Source organism: Trichosurus vulpecula, chromosome 9 (assembly GCF_011100635.1).
Source record: "Trichosurus vulpecula isolate mTriVul1 chromosome 9, mTriVul1.pri, whole genome shotgun sequence".
In the NCBI taxonomy this organism is placed as follows: Eukaryota; Metazoa; Chordata; class Mammalia; order Diprotodontia; family Phalangeridae; genus Trichosurus; species Trichosurus vulpecula.
In genome coordinates this window covers 113,152,817-113,169,869 of record NC_050581.1, presented here as the reverse complement: position 1 = coordinate 113,169,869, position 17,053 = coordinate 113,152,817, and the positions used below count along the sequence as shown (strand labels likewise).

Here is a 17,053-nt window from a genome sequence, read left to right as displayed (position 1 = left end):
TAGATTCAGAGAAAACTAGCAGAGTGAAGTGAACAGAACCAAACAATTTGTATGATAATAATAATACAAAGGAAAACAATTATCAAAGGCTTAAGAACTCTGATTAATGAAATGACTGATCATGATTCCCAAAGACTGATGATAAAGCCTGTCTTGAACCTGTGGGTAGAGGTAAAGGATAAGACATGCAGATTGTAATATACATTTTCAGACAATGATCAATGTGTGAATGTTTTGCTTCATTATAATTTTGTTAAAAGGGAGGCTGGTGGGTAATAAGCGGAAGAAATAAGTAGTGATGATGCAAAAAAAAAAGAGCATCAATGAAGCATTAAAAAAACAAAGAAGGGAGCAGAAGTTCAGAAAGGGATAGAGGCAAGTAGGGAGGTGTTGGTATTACCATGTTAAATATATCCTTACAGGAGTGGGGAACCTGCAGCCTCCAGGCCACATGCAGCCCTCTAGGTCAAGTATGGCCCTTTGACTGAATCCAAACTTCACAGAACAAATCCCCTTAATAAAAGGATTTGTCCTGTAAAACATGGACTCAGTCAAAAGGCCACACACCCAAGGACCTAGAAGGCCACATGTGGCCTCGAGGCCCAAAGGCTCCCCCACCACTGTTTTAGACTAACAAGTTGTGCATGATAGAGATTCAGTTTTATATACAATTCTCTTTCTGTTCTTTGAATATCCAAATGTTCATCTGTTTTGATGTTTAATGTTCATATTTAAAAATAAAGTTTTTCAAAAAAAATTCCTAATCACTAATAGTAAAAACACGACAAATTAAAACAACTCTGAGGTTTCGTTTTACACAATAGTTAACAAAAGATGGGAGCAATCAATGCTGGAAGGTCTGTGGGACTCTATACACACAGTCACACAGCTGTCAGTTGTAAGTCTAAAGTATTCTGAATACCAATCTGAAACTAATCAAGAAAAATGTCAATTTGGCATTCATCTGTTAGTCAATCAATAAACAATGATTAAGTGCCTACTATATGCCACACACTGTGCTAAGCATTCAGAATACAGAATACATACAACTATGTATAAGACATATACAGGATAAACTGGAAATGATAAACACAATAAAACACTTAGGTTAAGGGGGATCAAGAAAGACTTCTTGGAGAAGTTAAGATTTTAGCTAAGACTAGGCATGGGGGATGGCAAGTGAAAATGCCTGGAGTTGGGAGATCAGTGTCTATCCAGTGTCACTCAGTCACAGAGTACATGGAAATAAGTAAGTTCTAAGAAAATTGGAAAGGAGGAGGAGGTCAGGTTATAAAGTATTTTGAATGCCACTTTATATTTGATCCTAAAGGCAACAGGAGTCACTGGAATTTCGTGAAAATCAAACCTGTGCTTTAGGAAGATCAAGTTGACAGCTGAGTGAAGGATGGTTTGGAGTGGGGACAGATATTAGGCATGGGATCAACCAGCAGGCTATCACTATAGTGCAGGTGTGAGGTGATGAGGGCACTGCATCAGTGTGGTACAGTGTCAGAGAAAGAAGAGAACATATATACAAGAGACGATATAAATGTGAAACTGAGAGGAGAACTTGACAACAGACTGGTTTGGGGGAGAGGGAGAAGGGAACAGAGTGACAAGTCAGGGTTGCAAGCCTGGGTGACTGGCACAATAGCGGTATGCATATCATACATACCCTGTTTCTGACACCAGACATATATGCTCAAGGAAATCAAATAAACAAAGGTGTAATGATATACTAATGTACTCACAGCAACTTTCTTTGTAATAGCCAAGAACACAAAGTGAAGGCCCATCAACTGGGAAATGGTTGAAGAAATGATAATATATGAATATAATGAAATACTATTATACCATAATAACCAGCAAGAGAAAATTCAGAGAAACATGAGCAGATTTTCATCAATGGCTACAGAGTACAATAAGCAGAACCAAGAGAACAATATACGAGATGCAACAATGTAAATAAGATTAAAACAAAATCCAACCTTGAATAACTGAAAAAACAAAGAAGACCCTGAAAACCCTGCATAAGTGACAGTAAAGTGTGCCTTCCTTCTCCTCCCCAGGACACACAAACATATCCACATGGATACAGCAGGGGCTGTACACAGGAAGAGAAAGGCGACTACTAAAATAATATATACACTGCCTGACATGTTCTTCATCAGATATTTGCCTTTGATTGTTTTTGTCACAAAGGTGGAGGCCAGAGGATTGAAATGACCGCTGTAAAATAAAGAAATCACCAATACACTATCTTTTTTTTAATAAAGTGAGACATATTTATGGAAGACCTTCAGGACCAGGCTGGGAAGTCAGAAAATGTTTTTAAGGAGAGAAGTGATATGTCCAGAGATGGGCTTTAGGAAGTTTCACCTGGTAACAATATATAGGAAGATCAGAAGGAGGTAGGCAACTAATAACCCCAAGTGAGAAGTCAAGAGGGCCTCAATCATAGCAGTGGCAATGGAAAGACAAACTAAATCAAATGAACATGACTTATTAGATATGAAAGGTGAGTCTGGAATAACAAAGGGTTTTAAGTCATGTAGTCATGAAATGGTGTAAAAAAGTGAGAAAGAAAGGTGTTTTTGAAGTGCAGTTGAAGAAATTGCGTGTTCACTTCTCAGACATATTTTATTTGAAATGCCGACTGTTGGCATTCCAACAAGGACATCTGTTGTGTCCAGTAAGCTTAAGAAAAAATGGATCCATCCTTCAGAAAGGTCAAGGCTAGAGACAGGGATTAGGAAGTCATGAGCAGAGAAATGTTAGCTGAAACCATGTGATGATATTGTCATGGCAGAGAATCTAAAAGAAGAGACAAAGGACTATGGACAGAATCTTGAGAATCAGACTTTTCCTAATAGCCAGTAAAATTTATAAGCACAGTCTTAAAATTAAAAACTTTGTTTTTGTGGGGTTTTTTATACCTCATAGTCTGCCTGGCCTTTATTGTCTTTGAACAAAAAGTAAATTTCAGGTTTTTTTTTTTTAACTGACCATTATACAATACTCATCCTTTAAGTACTGGTACACTGTAAGGAAAAAAAAAGATTTAAAAATAAAACATTACACAACATCCAACTAACATTCTTTAGGAAAAATCTCAAATGTGTATTGGTAAAGTGTTCGTAGGGTAAGTTCTCAGATTCTATTCGAGGATATATTGCATATGACAGGAAAATTTGCTTCCTCTGTTGCATAATAAGCTGCTACAAATCAAGGTGGAAAGCAAAAGGATGTAAAGAAGATTTAAAGGATACTGTAGTGTTACATTCCTTCCTTATTTTTTGCTTCCCATCCCTCCTTCCAAATTTTTCCCTCAAATCTGCTTTCTTCCACTCTGATACCTATTCAACTCCATGTATATTTGGTAATTTCTTCCATCTACCTAGCCCTACAATGCTGAAACACAGTATAAATGGGATACAAAGTAGTTGGTTCTGGAATTTATTTATTTTTAAATGATTTCATAAAGATGAAGGAAAAAGTCAATTCAAAACAAAGTAAATGCTATCATAAAATAGTAAAAACAAGTGTTTGTATATACATTTTGGCAATATTTTTTAAAAAAGATGTTTTGTAATTGCAAGCATTCTAAGAAACTGTCCCCTAAATGGAGCCATTTTTACTATTTATTAGCTAACTTCATTAGTTGGACAGTTACTAACATTCAAAGCAAAAAATGCATTTCTCTACACCTTATATGTCCAAGTTACAAAGCACACAGAATGAAGGAAAAGCATGGTTTGAAAAAGAATAGAGAGATGGCTTACGAGGGGAGATCTTTGGCAGCTCTCAGACCCCAGCCTTTCTTTTCAGTTAATATCACTTCCACATCTGCATGCTGTTTTCTCTGGAATCGTCTATTTGAACAATAGTCTCCATTTGGACACCGGGAAGAACTGAAATTAGATGGTAGTAAAAATTAACTGTTAGGAACTAAATCAAAATGATGAGTTTGACTCTTAGATACATCATTCATATATAATCCAATGTATACCTATAAGCAGCAGCTTACACTTACAGAGCAGTTTATATATTCTTTCACAATAACTTTGCGTAGTAAATGATTATCCCCGCACAGTAAATGAGGAAACCAGGCATCAGAGAGGTTAAATGACCTGATTAGGGCCACACTTTAAATTTCAGAACTAGGGTCAATTGAGGTCTTCTAATTTTATTTCCAGTGTTCTTTTTCCACTACATACAGACGATAAAAGTTCTGACTGTCGTCATTTTAGTAATTTTTTCATTAAATGTGATAATACTGACTGTACACAATGCTCTTTAGAATTTTAGACAACACTAGTTTCCTATCTCATAATATGTACATACAGGCTATCTTGCAAAGGCTGAAATCAGTATGAAGTATTTTATTACACTCTACAATTTATTATTTTCCATAATCTCCATCAAACCTGCTTCCCACTATTTTGGGCCACTTGATATATTCAACTGCCAGATCAATATTTGAGGAAAGATCTAGTTTCATCAACACAGGTCTGCCACTTAAGAATGCTTGTTTGCTTAGAGTGGATGCAAACTAATGACAAGAGCCTTTTCTTCTTCCTCTGGTCAGTATCCCAAAAGGAATGGCCCAAATTAAAACAAATACCAAGTACCAACTTGGTTCCCAAGAAAGGATAAAAAAAAGCTGAAGATCTAGTTCCTGTTCTCAAATAATTTATTCTCAATATAGGAAGGAAAATACAGAAACTTTGAGCAATAAGATGAAAATGCCATTTCAAGACTATAGAAGAGATGTTAACAAAACAACTATTTAAAATAGTATGAAGAATAGAACTCCAGGCTGAGGTGAAGAGGAAAAGCTTTCACAGAAGAAGTATTTGAGCAGGATACATAAAGATGAAGAGTAATTTGGGATAAAGTTGGAAAACCAGAATGAGTATACAGGGCCTTGACAATCAGGATAAAGAATTTGAATGTTATTCTGATAGCAAAAAGGTTTTTAAGAAGGGAAATGACAAGACCAAAGGAAAGCTTTAGATAAATTTATCTGGCAGAAAAGACTAGCAAAGGGAGGGACCAGAGACAAGAAGACCCATTCTAATTATTTGCTTTTCTCTCTTCTTTATTAAGATTTCTTAATTTCTTGTTTGAAAAAGGGAAAACCAGAATAACATCCACTCCTACCTCTCCAACTCACTTTGGGTTATATAAGGATTAGCTTGGCAATTAGCATATCAGAATACTATACCTTGAAGCTAATCAAAAGAATTATAGTATCTTAAAAAATGAGAAAGATGGCTTCTTCCCCCTTTTTTCCTGCAAAGGTAAAAGGTTGTTACATAATACAAAGAAAATTGGTTTTGGAGCCTGAAGACTTGCATTCAAGTCCCAAGCTATGATACTTACCAGCTCTACAACCCTGGACAAGTCACCTGATTTCCCTGAGTATTTGTTTCCTTATCTGTAAAATGGGCATAATAATACCTATTCTAACTACCTCAACATTGTTGTATATATGCAACTTTAGAAATGTTTCATAAATGCACATTACTTTTAGAGAATGCTATATCTGAAACAGTTCTGGACAGTGAGAAGACCTGGGTTCAGTTCAGACATCACTTGTGTACCCTGAAAAAAAATCAATCTAAAACTGCTTCCTCCATCTATAAAATATATTCATATTATCTTCCCAATAACAGATTTTGTAATGAAAGTGACTTTTAACCTTACAACACTACATAAATATAAGATCAAATATACAAATAGTAATCAGTTGCCAGAACAATCATCTCTCTTTCATATTAAAAAAAATACTCCCCCTCAAATAAATGGATATTATCAGACAGGAATCTAGATGAACATTTCATTAATTTCCATTTGATGTACAGAAGTCATATTTAATAGTAGGTGAAGTATTCGCCATGCTTCCCAGCATAATTGCTGAAGAAATAAATATTTGTATTAAAAAATACGAAGAGCCTAGGTATCAAGGAAAAAGGGGGCTTTAAGCATGCATAATGAAATGGACATGAAGGATGGTAGAAAAAAAGAGCTGACACAAGAAAGAGCAGCACTAGAAAACATGGCAATTTTCAAAATCATATCTGAACACAAGTCTGGAATCCATAGACTAAGAATAGAATAAGAAGCCAGACTCTCAATTTTCTTTACCAGTCTCATCTCAGTTGACAGTGTGAGAAAGAAATGTGCCTATTGCCTATGTTTTAAGGTGACTCTCTCTTCACCACCTTTACATAATCCATAAATCTAGATCCAGAGCCTTTACCTGAACTGCCATTATAAGAAATATGCTATAAACCAATTAGGAAAGGCCAAATCTAAGTGTCTAAAGACAAGAGCAACTTTTCTACTGCCACTCCTGAAAATATCATTCTGGTGAGGATAGGGATTGAACTGGTAATTTTACTGTTATACAGATTTCCTGGATAAGGAAACTATTTCTACTAATGAAGATCAGTACTTTCTTGCACCTAATATTCTTAACAAAGTTGCCTACAGCACTGAAAGGTTAAATGACTAGCTAGGGTGGTGCAGCGAGTCGGAACCAGAGATGGTACTGTAGTCCATCACTAGGTAAACAGTTATTGAGCAGCACTAAATTGTAGAGTTACAAAAGAAAATGTAATCGTTAATAAGCCTTGGTATAGTCTAACTCTAATCCCAAAGTAGTTTACTGATAAATATCTAAACAACATGTTGTCAGACTTTTTGCCAATTCTGTTAAATAATGGAAATGTCTCGTTTATCTTTTCTCTTTTCCCGGAGCTGCCAATACCTAGCTGTGTTCCTTGCTCAAGATCACTTAACTTCTGTAGGCCTCAAGTTCTCGTATCTGTAAATTATTTTAATAATACTTCTAAGATCCCTTTAGCCATCCTATAATGTTGTCAAATAGTCAAACTACTTCAGGATACCTAGAAGAGATAGCAAATGACAAAAGAGATTAAAAAAAAAAACAAACAAAAAAACACTAAGATAATTTGCCCTGTCCCAATCAGCATCATCTGGAATTCCAGAAAGCCATCCATCACAAGAGAACTTTCTTTATGGCCCTATTACAAAGAATGACAGTCTCTACAGCCAACTGTACTGATGATAGTGATCTGACAGAGCAGACAAAATATTAAAAGTACAGGCACACAGAACGTAATAAAACAACTGGAAAAATAAAAAAAAAAGCTAGTATTCCAAATAAAATTATATTTACCATTCTATCATGAGGAGACGATTGAGACAATCTTCCCCACATGCTATTTCTCCTTGAGCTCTATCATCTTTAGAAACAGGTGTACACTCACATTGCATTCGCTTGATATCCCGATGGGATTTATTCTTCTTTCTAATAAGTAAAATTTTTAAAAATGGGTTAACTAAGAGCAAATGAAATAACTGATATCTCTAAGTCAAACTTAGTTTTAAATAGATTCGTTATATAGCTTTTGCTTTCTAAATGAGATAAAATCTCTAATAACAATGAGAATTCAAAACAACAGGACTTTTAGTCAACCAAGGCCCTGATAAGTAATGGTATGGGTTAACTCAAGACTATTCTCTTGGAACCCAGATCCCCTCCAGGTCTGTTAGGAGTTCACTCTAAGTAGCTCAAATCACTGAACAGACTTGGGCTAGGATCAGGATGAAATAAGAAAGTCTGAGTTGCACAACAATGACTCAGCTGGCTAATTAAAGATCAGCTACATCAAGTTTCAGATTCAGTTGTCTTGAAGGACACACAGTGGTTACAGGGACAGAGGGAAAGAGGCTTATGTCATAAAATAAGGTAGGAAATACAGAATATGCAGTTAAGTGTTAATTTTTTATTGACCCCTCTCTGTTAAGGGGATTGGGGATTCCTTCTTGTGCTCCTTCAAAACTACCACCAAGCGGTGCCTAACAAAATAGAATGATGATAAAGACAGCAATTCTGTAACACGGTAGTTATCATACCCCTATGTTCAGCTGTGCTAGATGTAGAAATAAACCAAGAAAAAAGGGAATTCATTCAATTAGACGTGTATAATTCTTTCAAGAAAGGATGTATATTCAACTAAAAATGTGACTCTCTCTGCCTCTTACTTTAACTCTATCAGGATCCTTAATAATAGGAAATGTTGAGAAAGGATAGAGAAATATCTCTCACGCTTGACGATGAGCTAAATGACTTCTAGTAGTATGATCCTTACTGTATCTTAAACACGTCTGATGATCACTATTATTTTCAGTGCCAAGAAGAACTGAATAAAACTACCTCCACAAAAAGGGACAGAATGATACTTCCTCCAAATAACAAAGAGGAGAAAACAGCCTCATTTTAATTTCAGCCTGTCTCTTTTTTTCCTTTGTATATTCAGTGGTTCATATCTTTGTAAAGCATATAAAGTGTGATGAGTGTCAAAACTTTAAAAATAATTTCAGAAATGATTGCTTGAGCCAATTAAATATATTCTTCACTAATCTCAAATGGGCTTTTTATGGAGCTATCTCTCGATACATCAGAAATATCAAGTCATGCACTTGGGTTCAAAGAAATCAACTGTGTGAGTGACAAGATGGGAGGAAATATGGTTAGCAAACAATTTATATGAAAGAGATTTGGGAGCTCAGAATGAGACAGGAGAATGACTTCAGAGCAAAACAAATTAATGAGATTTTAGGCTGAATTCATTGTAGAATACTGTATTCAGACTAAGGGAATATTATACTAATGAAAAATCATGTCCAGGCCTATATAAACAATGTAGAAGGGACAAACAGAGCACATCCAGATAACGTCAACCAGTCTAAACTGAAAAGATGTTTAGTCATGATGAGACCTAGAGGTACTGACAGATGACATGACTGACAAAGTATTTAGAAGGTTAACTTGTAAAAGTGGGATCATACTTCTGTTTGGCCCTGGGGTAGATGACCCACTAAATATAAAATACAGAGAAGCTAATTTAAGTTCAACCTAAGGAAAGAATAACTACTCAAATCTGTTCAAAAACTGGATGAGTTGCCTCTGGAGGATAAGTTCTGCTGTTGAGGGCCTGCAACTGAAGGACAGGTAATCACTTGTCTAGTTTACCACAGATGGGATTTAAGAATTGTTAAGGACTTGAACTATATGATCTCTGTGGCTTCGTCCAACATTATGTTAAGAGAAGTCATTTGGGAAGTGTTACCCACTAAAAATTCCAGTCAAATTTATTACCATTTAGTAATAGTATCTGTCTATTACTTATATTAAATACATTATCTTTGGTAGTAGTAGGAGTAGCAGAAGCTTCTAAATTGTTTCAGCTGAGTGACATATAGCTATTTAAAAATAAGGCTAACATGGGGCAGCTAGGTGATGCATGGGATAGAGCACTGGCCCTGGAGTCTGGAGGACCTGAGCTCAAATCCAGCCTCAATTACTTGACACTTACTAGCTGTGTGACCTTGAGCAAGTCACTTAACCCCAAGTGCCTTGCAAAAAATAAAAATAAGGCTAACACAAAACTTAGGTCAAATATAAAAATGGCCTCTAGATCAAAGGAAGCAATTTTCTACTCTATCAGAGTAGAATGGTCAGAAATCTGAATTATTATTTCCAGTCCAGTACCACATTTTAAAACAGAGTACAAAATGAAATATCCAAAGGACAATAAACAACGTGGTGAAGGGTCTGTCTGGAAACCACAAAGAACCAAAAGAACTAGCTATGTTTAGGCTGCGAAAGAGAAGACTAAGAAGCTAAGATTTTAATATCTGGAAGGCTTCTGTCATGTAAGAAGAGAGCCGATTCATTTCATATCATTTCAAAGGGCAAAATTAGGAACAATGGACTTAAGGATAAATTTTGACTAACAAGAACTTGCTAATGAAAAGAACTACCCAAATGAAGAACAAGCTGCCCTAAGCACTAATGAGCTCCCTTTTACTAGGGGATTTTAAGCAGAAGCTGAATGGTTGTCACAGATGCTGTGGGTCAGATTTTTCACCAAGTGAGAGAGTTCAACTAAATTAATCTCTAAGGTCTCTAATAATTCTTAAGATTCCATGACTGATTTTAGAGCTCTAGAAGTGAACCATTGGCCCATTAAAGATGCTCAAATCACAATAATACTTATTCTTCCATCTGATAGTTTCAGCATATCTGGGTCTTCCAAAGAAGCATGAAAAGTCCAAATTTCAGTTATCTAAATATTTGCCATTCTATTTATTATTTTTGACTCAAACAATGGTATACTTTTGCAAGGCTCCTACTAATCCTATCATGCAACTATCACTGGACACTGTAGAGTTCAACCTTAAAGTCTAAAGGTTATTAATGTATAGGACAACAATTAAAATAGAAGATTCTTTTGCATGACATAAAAATTAAGTTACTTTAATGAAACCTAATGAACCTTTTAAAACCAAGAGGTAGTCATAGTGGGAATTTTTAACAGATCTAGAAATGCTTTCATACTCTTGCTAATTTGGATAATCATACACATAACCTATGACTGAATGAGTTGTTTGGTACTATGGATCTGTGAGGCAATAAGACGTTGTGCATTTTTGTTTCTAATATATATCTGCCTCTTGTCAAATTCTGTCAAGTGACAGAAAGGACAAAAGAAAACTATAAAAGTATCTATGTTTTTAAAAGAAATTTGAGAATAATTTCCAAGAATTTTAAGTATATAACTTCAGTTATGAGTACAACAGAAGAATCTTAGGAAAAAAAGACTGAACTTATAAACTGCTAAGAAATAAAGTTTCCTCCCTAGTAACTTACACACAAAAAATAAATGGCACAGGCCTAAAATGGACATGTTCTCATAAAGCAATATCTACAAATTTTTAAAATTCCAAAACAAAAACCACTACCTTTACAAATCCAAACAGGGATGAGTAATTTTTATGCCATGCAATAAGGGCCTCTAGTTGGTCAGCTTAAAACAAAAAATACCTCCCAACCTTTGAGGATGCAAAAATTAGACAAATTGTTATTTAATACCTGCTGTGTTACTTACCTTTCTGTTAAGTACACATTTTCTTCAATAAGGTCAAAATAACAAGGCATTTTCCCCTGCCTGGCACACTCCTTCCAACGCTGTGGGTCCCTGAAGTCATCCATAACACACAGTGGACCAACCAATGCTGAACCTGAGGGCACTGTTTCCAACTGCTCTACCTCCACTCTCACTTTTTTCCTGTCCTGCATATCAGAATCACTTTCTGAATCACTTTCTAATTCCTGCCGTCTTTTCTTTGGAGGCCCTCGATCTTTCACATCCCCCTTTTCCAGGTTCTTTGGAGGGACTTTCTTTTCATTTACAATTGAAAGGTCTTTAATTGAATTGCTACTTATTTCATGTGCTTGCACAGATCCTTTTTCTCTATGAAGATGTGCAAGAAATTTACTAGATTGGTTGGAAAAATGAGGTCTGCGAGGATCATCCCAATTTTCCTCATCTTCTTCTTCATGGTCATTCGTTAAAGAATCTGGTACATGTCCCTGTACTCTATCATACATAATCCCAGTAGGCCTATTGGCCAATCTTGGGTCCCAATAGCCATTGCCTTGCCAGTAATTATGTGTACTACGGTACTGCTCTGCACTTTGCTGATAACTGTATCCAGTATATATTCCATAGCTGCTATCAGGCTGCTGATAAGTGGTGCTGGGTTTTTCTGGCTGAGAGAAGTCCCAACCCAGATTGCCGAGGTCTTCTGTTGAATGAAAACCATCTACTCTAGAGAAGTCCCCTGAAGAAGAAAAATTATCTGAATCTGCTTTTCCCAGTCTACTGTCTGGCCTATTAGGAAAATTATTCTGTTGCCGAGATTTTGTTAGGACACCTTCAAAACCCTCAGAAGAATAAGCTGGTAGGTCTTCTTGCTGCCTCAGGATGGGTTTAGTTATGATCAATGACTCTTTAGAAGCAGTTCTTTCTTCTAGATTTTTCAGACCAATCATATCAGATACATCTGCCTGACTTGTACTATCAACCCCATCACTCTGAGGCTGAGCAGCTTCTAGCTCAAGGTCCTCCATCTGTTTTCTGCTTGGCTCCATATATGGAACTTCTGGGTTTTTATCTGCTCCTTTAGGAAGAGAGAATTTCTCAGTCTGAGAACAATTTTTGCTTATCATTCCCTCAAACCTTTCTTCATAATGTTTGCTCGACTCTGGTCTGTCATCTTCCCAATTGTCAGAATAGTGTCTATTAACCTGGCTGCTCTGAGATGAGCAAGGACTGGTTTCTTCCATAGGCAAAGTAGAATTCTTTGGCACAACAACAACAGATTGGAGACGGTTCCTTGGAATACTACTGTCATCAGAATCTGTATCCTCTGTATCGCTTTCATCACTTGTGCTCTGTGAAGAATCAGAATAATCTCCATGGAGAGGAGAAATAAACTCTGATGCATTGCCACTACTGTCACATTTAGGGGCATGAGCAACCCTATCTTCTTCTTCTACAGTTCCACTCATATTACAAGATGAAAACAAAGACTCGGAAACACCAGAAATAAACATGTTTCTACTTCCTTCCTGTTTGTTAAATGGCTTTTCTGTGGATGCAGCTCTCTCTCTTCCACTGGGAAGTGTAACATTTGCTTCCTCTTGTACCTCCTCTGTTTGCAAAAATTCCACAGGCAGTCCGCTGTTATGTCTATTCTTCCAGGGTACAATTCTTTTTCCTGTTTCAGGATTTATTTGCTGTTCATCCAATTCTATCATTTCTATTCCTGTGTGTTTGAGAAATTCTGTGCTTTGGTTTTGTAGGACAGTATCCAAACCAAGAGACAAGTTCCCTTCAGTGTGTTGTACTACAGGTGAATTGTCTACTTTGATTCCTAATGTAAGGCTACACACAGAAGCAATACTTAAACTTCCTACAGAAGAATTTGAGTCACAGGGGTTAACAGATGCTGACTTTACCCTAAAGTTTCGCTCAGATTCTTCAGCTGTAGACTGTACTGAATGAAGATTCTTATAGCTTTTATTGTCACATATTACTGACTGTAAATCTGAATCTTGGTTCATAAAACTATTAGGGATAATCTTCATAACTGTAGGCTCAGTATTTTCAGTTTCAAGTTGATACAAAGAAGGGCTATTGTCATCTAAAGTATCACAAGAGTCCAAATCTTTGGTTTTACGGTAAGAAACTCTCAAATCAACTGATTCTTTTATTGTTTTAGAATAATCTACAGTTATAGTTGGAAAAGACCCAAGTTTATCTTGTTGTGAAGGAGCTGAAGGGTCCATCTCTTTAAGTGAGCTGTTTAACTCACTGTGCTGTACAGAGGAATCATCCAAATTTTTTTCTTTAGACTTGTTTATATTTTGAAGTCCATTTGATGGTAATATGCATGATTTACTAGTTTTTATCAAAGGAGATACCTCTGATCTATTTATACTATCATCTGAAGATGCAAAAATATCCTCAGTTTTAGAGGCACAGAAAGTTGCTAAATCAGATCCTTCCCCAGGAGATCCGTTTATATCTAATTCCATGGGACAATAAGTTCTTAATTGATCATGTTTCCCTTTAGATAAAGTGTCTAATTCCTTAATACTATCATGGCTATCATTTCCCATAAATTCAGACTTAAAAATAGGAGATTCACCTAGCTTTTTAAAAGCAGGTGAATCATTTAATTGATTAGTTGAAGATGGAGATATAGTTTTATCTCTTTCAGGAATTTTCACAACCATTCTAAATTCATTAGATTTTGAACAAGTAGTCTGTAAATTTAAAGAATGAGACTGATGTTTAATTTCCTCAGTTGATTCTATACAACAGAAAGAACTTTTAATTTTATCAGGCTTTTGTGTACTCTTCCATGGGACAGCCTTATTACGGGAAGCATTACTATCATGTTTAGAATAAGATGAACCCCTCCGACATCCTATCTCAGTAGGGGGAGAGCAACATCTTTTCATTAATTCATTTTCTGAAGTCCTTTTTGATTCTCTTTCTGGTTTTGAGGAATACTTTCCTCTTTTCTCTGCATCCATGTGGAAGGATTCAATTTTGCTGTCCCGATCAGATTTAGAGTAAGTTGATGTCCTCGAGTCTCTGTAAAATGAAGAATGAGAAGATGTACGTCTTGAATCACTAGACCTGGAATATATCTTCTTATATTCCTCTTCTGAATCAGAGCTCTCTCTCATCCTATTATCTGTATAAGAACGGGAATACCGTGGCCTCTCTCTATAAGGGGAGCTTCTATGGTACCTTCGTTCAGATTCATAATAATGTGAGCGCTCTGACCGGGAATAAGATGAAATAGTTCTAGATCCTCTGTCAGATCTAGAGCGAGACCTGCTCCGCCTTCTATCTCTCTCTGATCTAGAACGGGAAGACATATAGCGAGAATCTCGATCTACTTTTGAGTAACTAAAATGCTTGTCGTCTCTCTCAGTTTTAGATCTTGAAGATTTCCCTAAATCTTCACCTTTTAAGGTAGCTAAGCTCTTTTTTGAATCTCTTTCCTTTTCCACACTTGCTGAATTCTTAAAATCATGTGACCGCTGACTTGAGGAGGTCTGTACAGAATCTTCATCTGATTCTGAACCAAGAAACATGCCTTCAGATTGTGAGAATTTCTTCTTAGAACTTGTTTTTTTAGAACACAGAGAACTCTTTGAACTATCTGGAGTTTCTTCTTCCTTCCCAATATGGGAATCTTCTTTTTGTGGAGATATATCTGCTTTCTCAGACACGTTCTGAGATACTATATCTAACAGTTCAGAAGAACATGTATCTTGCTTAGTGTCCAATTCTAAAGATTCTGGTACTACTATATTTAAAGACTCTTTTGAGGCTCTAACTGCTACATCTATTGGCGGGGATTGTAACGATGTCCCCACTGGTACTGATGTTGGTATTTGTGGCAAGGCTGTTGTTACTGATATTGGTGCTGGTGGTGATGGTGTTCTAACTTGTAGGGCTGGGGGTGGTGGAGGGGGTGACTGTGGTGGTGACTCTGCCACTACTGATTCTGTTACTACTGGTGATGGTATTATGGAAAGAGGTGGTGATGCTGCTACTGATGTGACAGCATTTAGTAGAGGCTTAGATGTAACATGAAGCAAATGTTTCTTAAAATGGATTTTGCCCAATTCCACCTTTGGTTTTGGTGGGGATGATTCTTCTGTAATAGCTGAAGTATCTCCAGGATCCACTTTAATTTTGGGAACAAAATCTGCTTGAAGGGGAACAGCTGGGGAGTTTGGAGTGTCATTTTGCTTATCATTTCCAAGTGCAGTTAGAAACCTGTTTTGCAAAGTTTTCTTTGTAAGGCTGAAGCTGAATGAAACCTTCTGTCGCCCTTGCTCCTCCAGGTTCACCTTTGTCTTGGTGCCTTTAGGCAGAAATCGACTAGATGCAACACCTTTGAACATTGGACCTTTGATGAAACCCATTTTCTGCACATTTTCAATCTTTCCCTGTATTGAACAAAAACAAGTAGTCATTACTACAACAGTTCCTTTAAACTGGGCTGCTTGGTGTGAATTGTCAATGGACGGTGAAAATAAATTCAAAAGCCTTCTAATGTCTGAGAAAATTACTTTCTTACTTGTCGTGGGAATTGTGATCATTACCTGCATAAAAATTTTTAAATCATACAATTACAGTTATAAGATCCTGGAAAACCACCACTTAGGAGTACTCTGGAGAGTTGAGTAAAAGAGAACATGAGGAAGGAGGTAGAATTGATGAGGGCTCCCTCTAGCGAGGAAACTTCGAAAGGTTCAACAAGGAGTGAGAACTTAGATACAGGAAAGAGATGAAGGTGGCTTGGCTGCTGGTTCTAGGAGGGAGTGCTAGGGGATGACAGTGCTACAGACAATAGGTCCAGATGTTAGCATAAGTGAAGAAGCTAAGCTTCTGTTTCCCTTAGAAAACCTGAAAAGGGTGGCATACTTTCTCAGAAACAGCAGGGTAAAGGGAAAAGCAGAAACCTATATACCATTGCAGAGTAAACACTAGAAGAACCAAGTAGGAGAACAGATCACATGATCATAGGTTCAGAGCTTGAAAGGATTTTAGAGGTTATTTAGTTCAACCCCTTCGTTTTACAGATGAGGAAACCGAGGCTCAAAGAAGTTAAGTGACTTGCCCAAGGTTGCACAGGTAGTACATAGCAGAAACAGGATTCGAACCCAAAGGTACAGGTAGGCCAAGTCCTGAGGCATAGAGAGAGAAGAAAGGGGTAACAAGCCATGGAGCCATCCCAGATCAAAGTAGCTCCAAGGAACTTGACTAACAGGAGGTTTCCTGCATCTCCCAAACAAACTTCTATTCACTCTAACCTTGAAATTCACCCAAGAATATGAAGCCAAAGTGATGGCATTTCAAAAGTTTTATCACAAATATTCCTCAGGATCTACTTTATAGAAAAAAGCAGAAAGTTGTGTTAATTCAATTAAAATCCTTTTTTGATTGTGATTAATGCAATTAACATAAACTATCAAGAACAAAAGCTAATAATATCACAAATCAGAAAAGGGCTACTTTCCTGAGATAAGCCATAGCATACATTTTATTGAATCTTAAGATACAATCTAATCCATTACCCTTTGCTTTATAGGGAGAGAAAAACTGAAGTCCAAGAAGGTTCAAAAATGTTCACTGAATGCCACAGCTGGCACTGGCAGCCAACTACAACCTAGACTTCCTAAAGGACCCGATCAAGTTCTCCTCCCATTATATTATGGTGGGTCCATTTGTGTACAAATGTAGATAATCTTAAAGACTGACCCAAATTATGCTGACTAGTAATACAACTCTTGAAAGAAAACATAAATGGGGAGAGAAACTATAATAAGTTTGGTGCTCCATATCTTTTGTGCTTCTTAACAATCTCATTCTCTTCCTTAAGACCTAATACTTTTCCTTTTTTCCTGTTCATGCTCGCACTTTCCTGATCACAAATAAATCTATAAAGAAAGAAATCCCTAGATAGCGTCTGATGTTGCTTAATAAGCAGGAATTACAAATTGCCTTTGATATATATATACATATATATATATATACATATATATATATATGTATATATATAAAGAATTTTTTCTTAACTC

The 17,053-nt window shown here is 36.5% G+C and overlaps 1 protein-coding gene across 2 annotated transcripts in view; it reads right to left on the bottom strand.

The window, feature by feature from the left end:
- Positions 1–17,053, bottom strand: part of SETD2 (SET domain containing 2, histone lysine methyltransferase) — a 157,359-nt gene that overhangs the window by 100,245 nt on the left and 40,061 nt on the right. For both annotated transcript variants that reach the window (XR_005009101.1, XM_036737580.1), the window contains exons 3-5: positions 10,986–15,418; positions 7,208–7,339; positions 3,783–3,911 (exon numbers count right to left, since the gene is read on the bottom strand). Coding sequence is in view for 1 of the 2 variants with exons in the window: in XM_036737580.1 (XP_036593475.1) it covers positions 3,783–3,911; positions 7,208–7,339; positions 10,986–15,418 (4,694 nt within the window). In the remaining variant the exon portion in view is untranslated. The remainder of the gene's footprint in view (positions 1–3,782; positions 3,912–7,207; positions 7,340–10,985; positions 15,419–17,053) is intronic.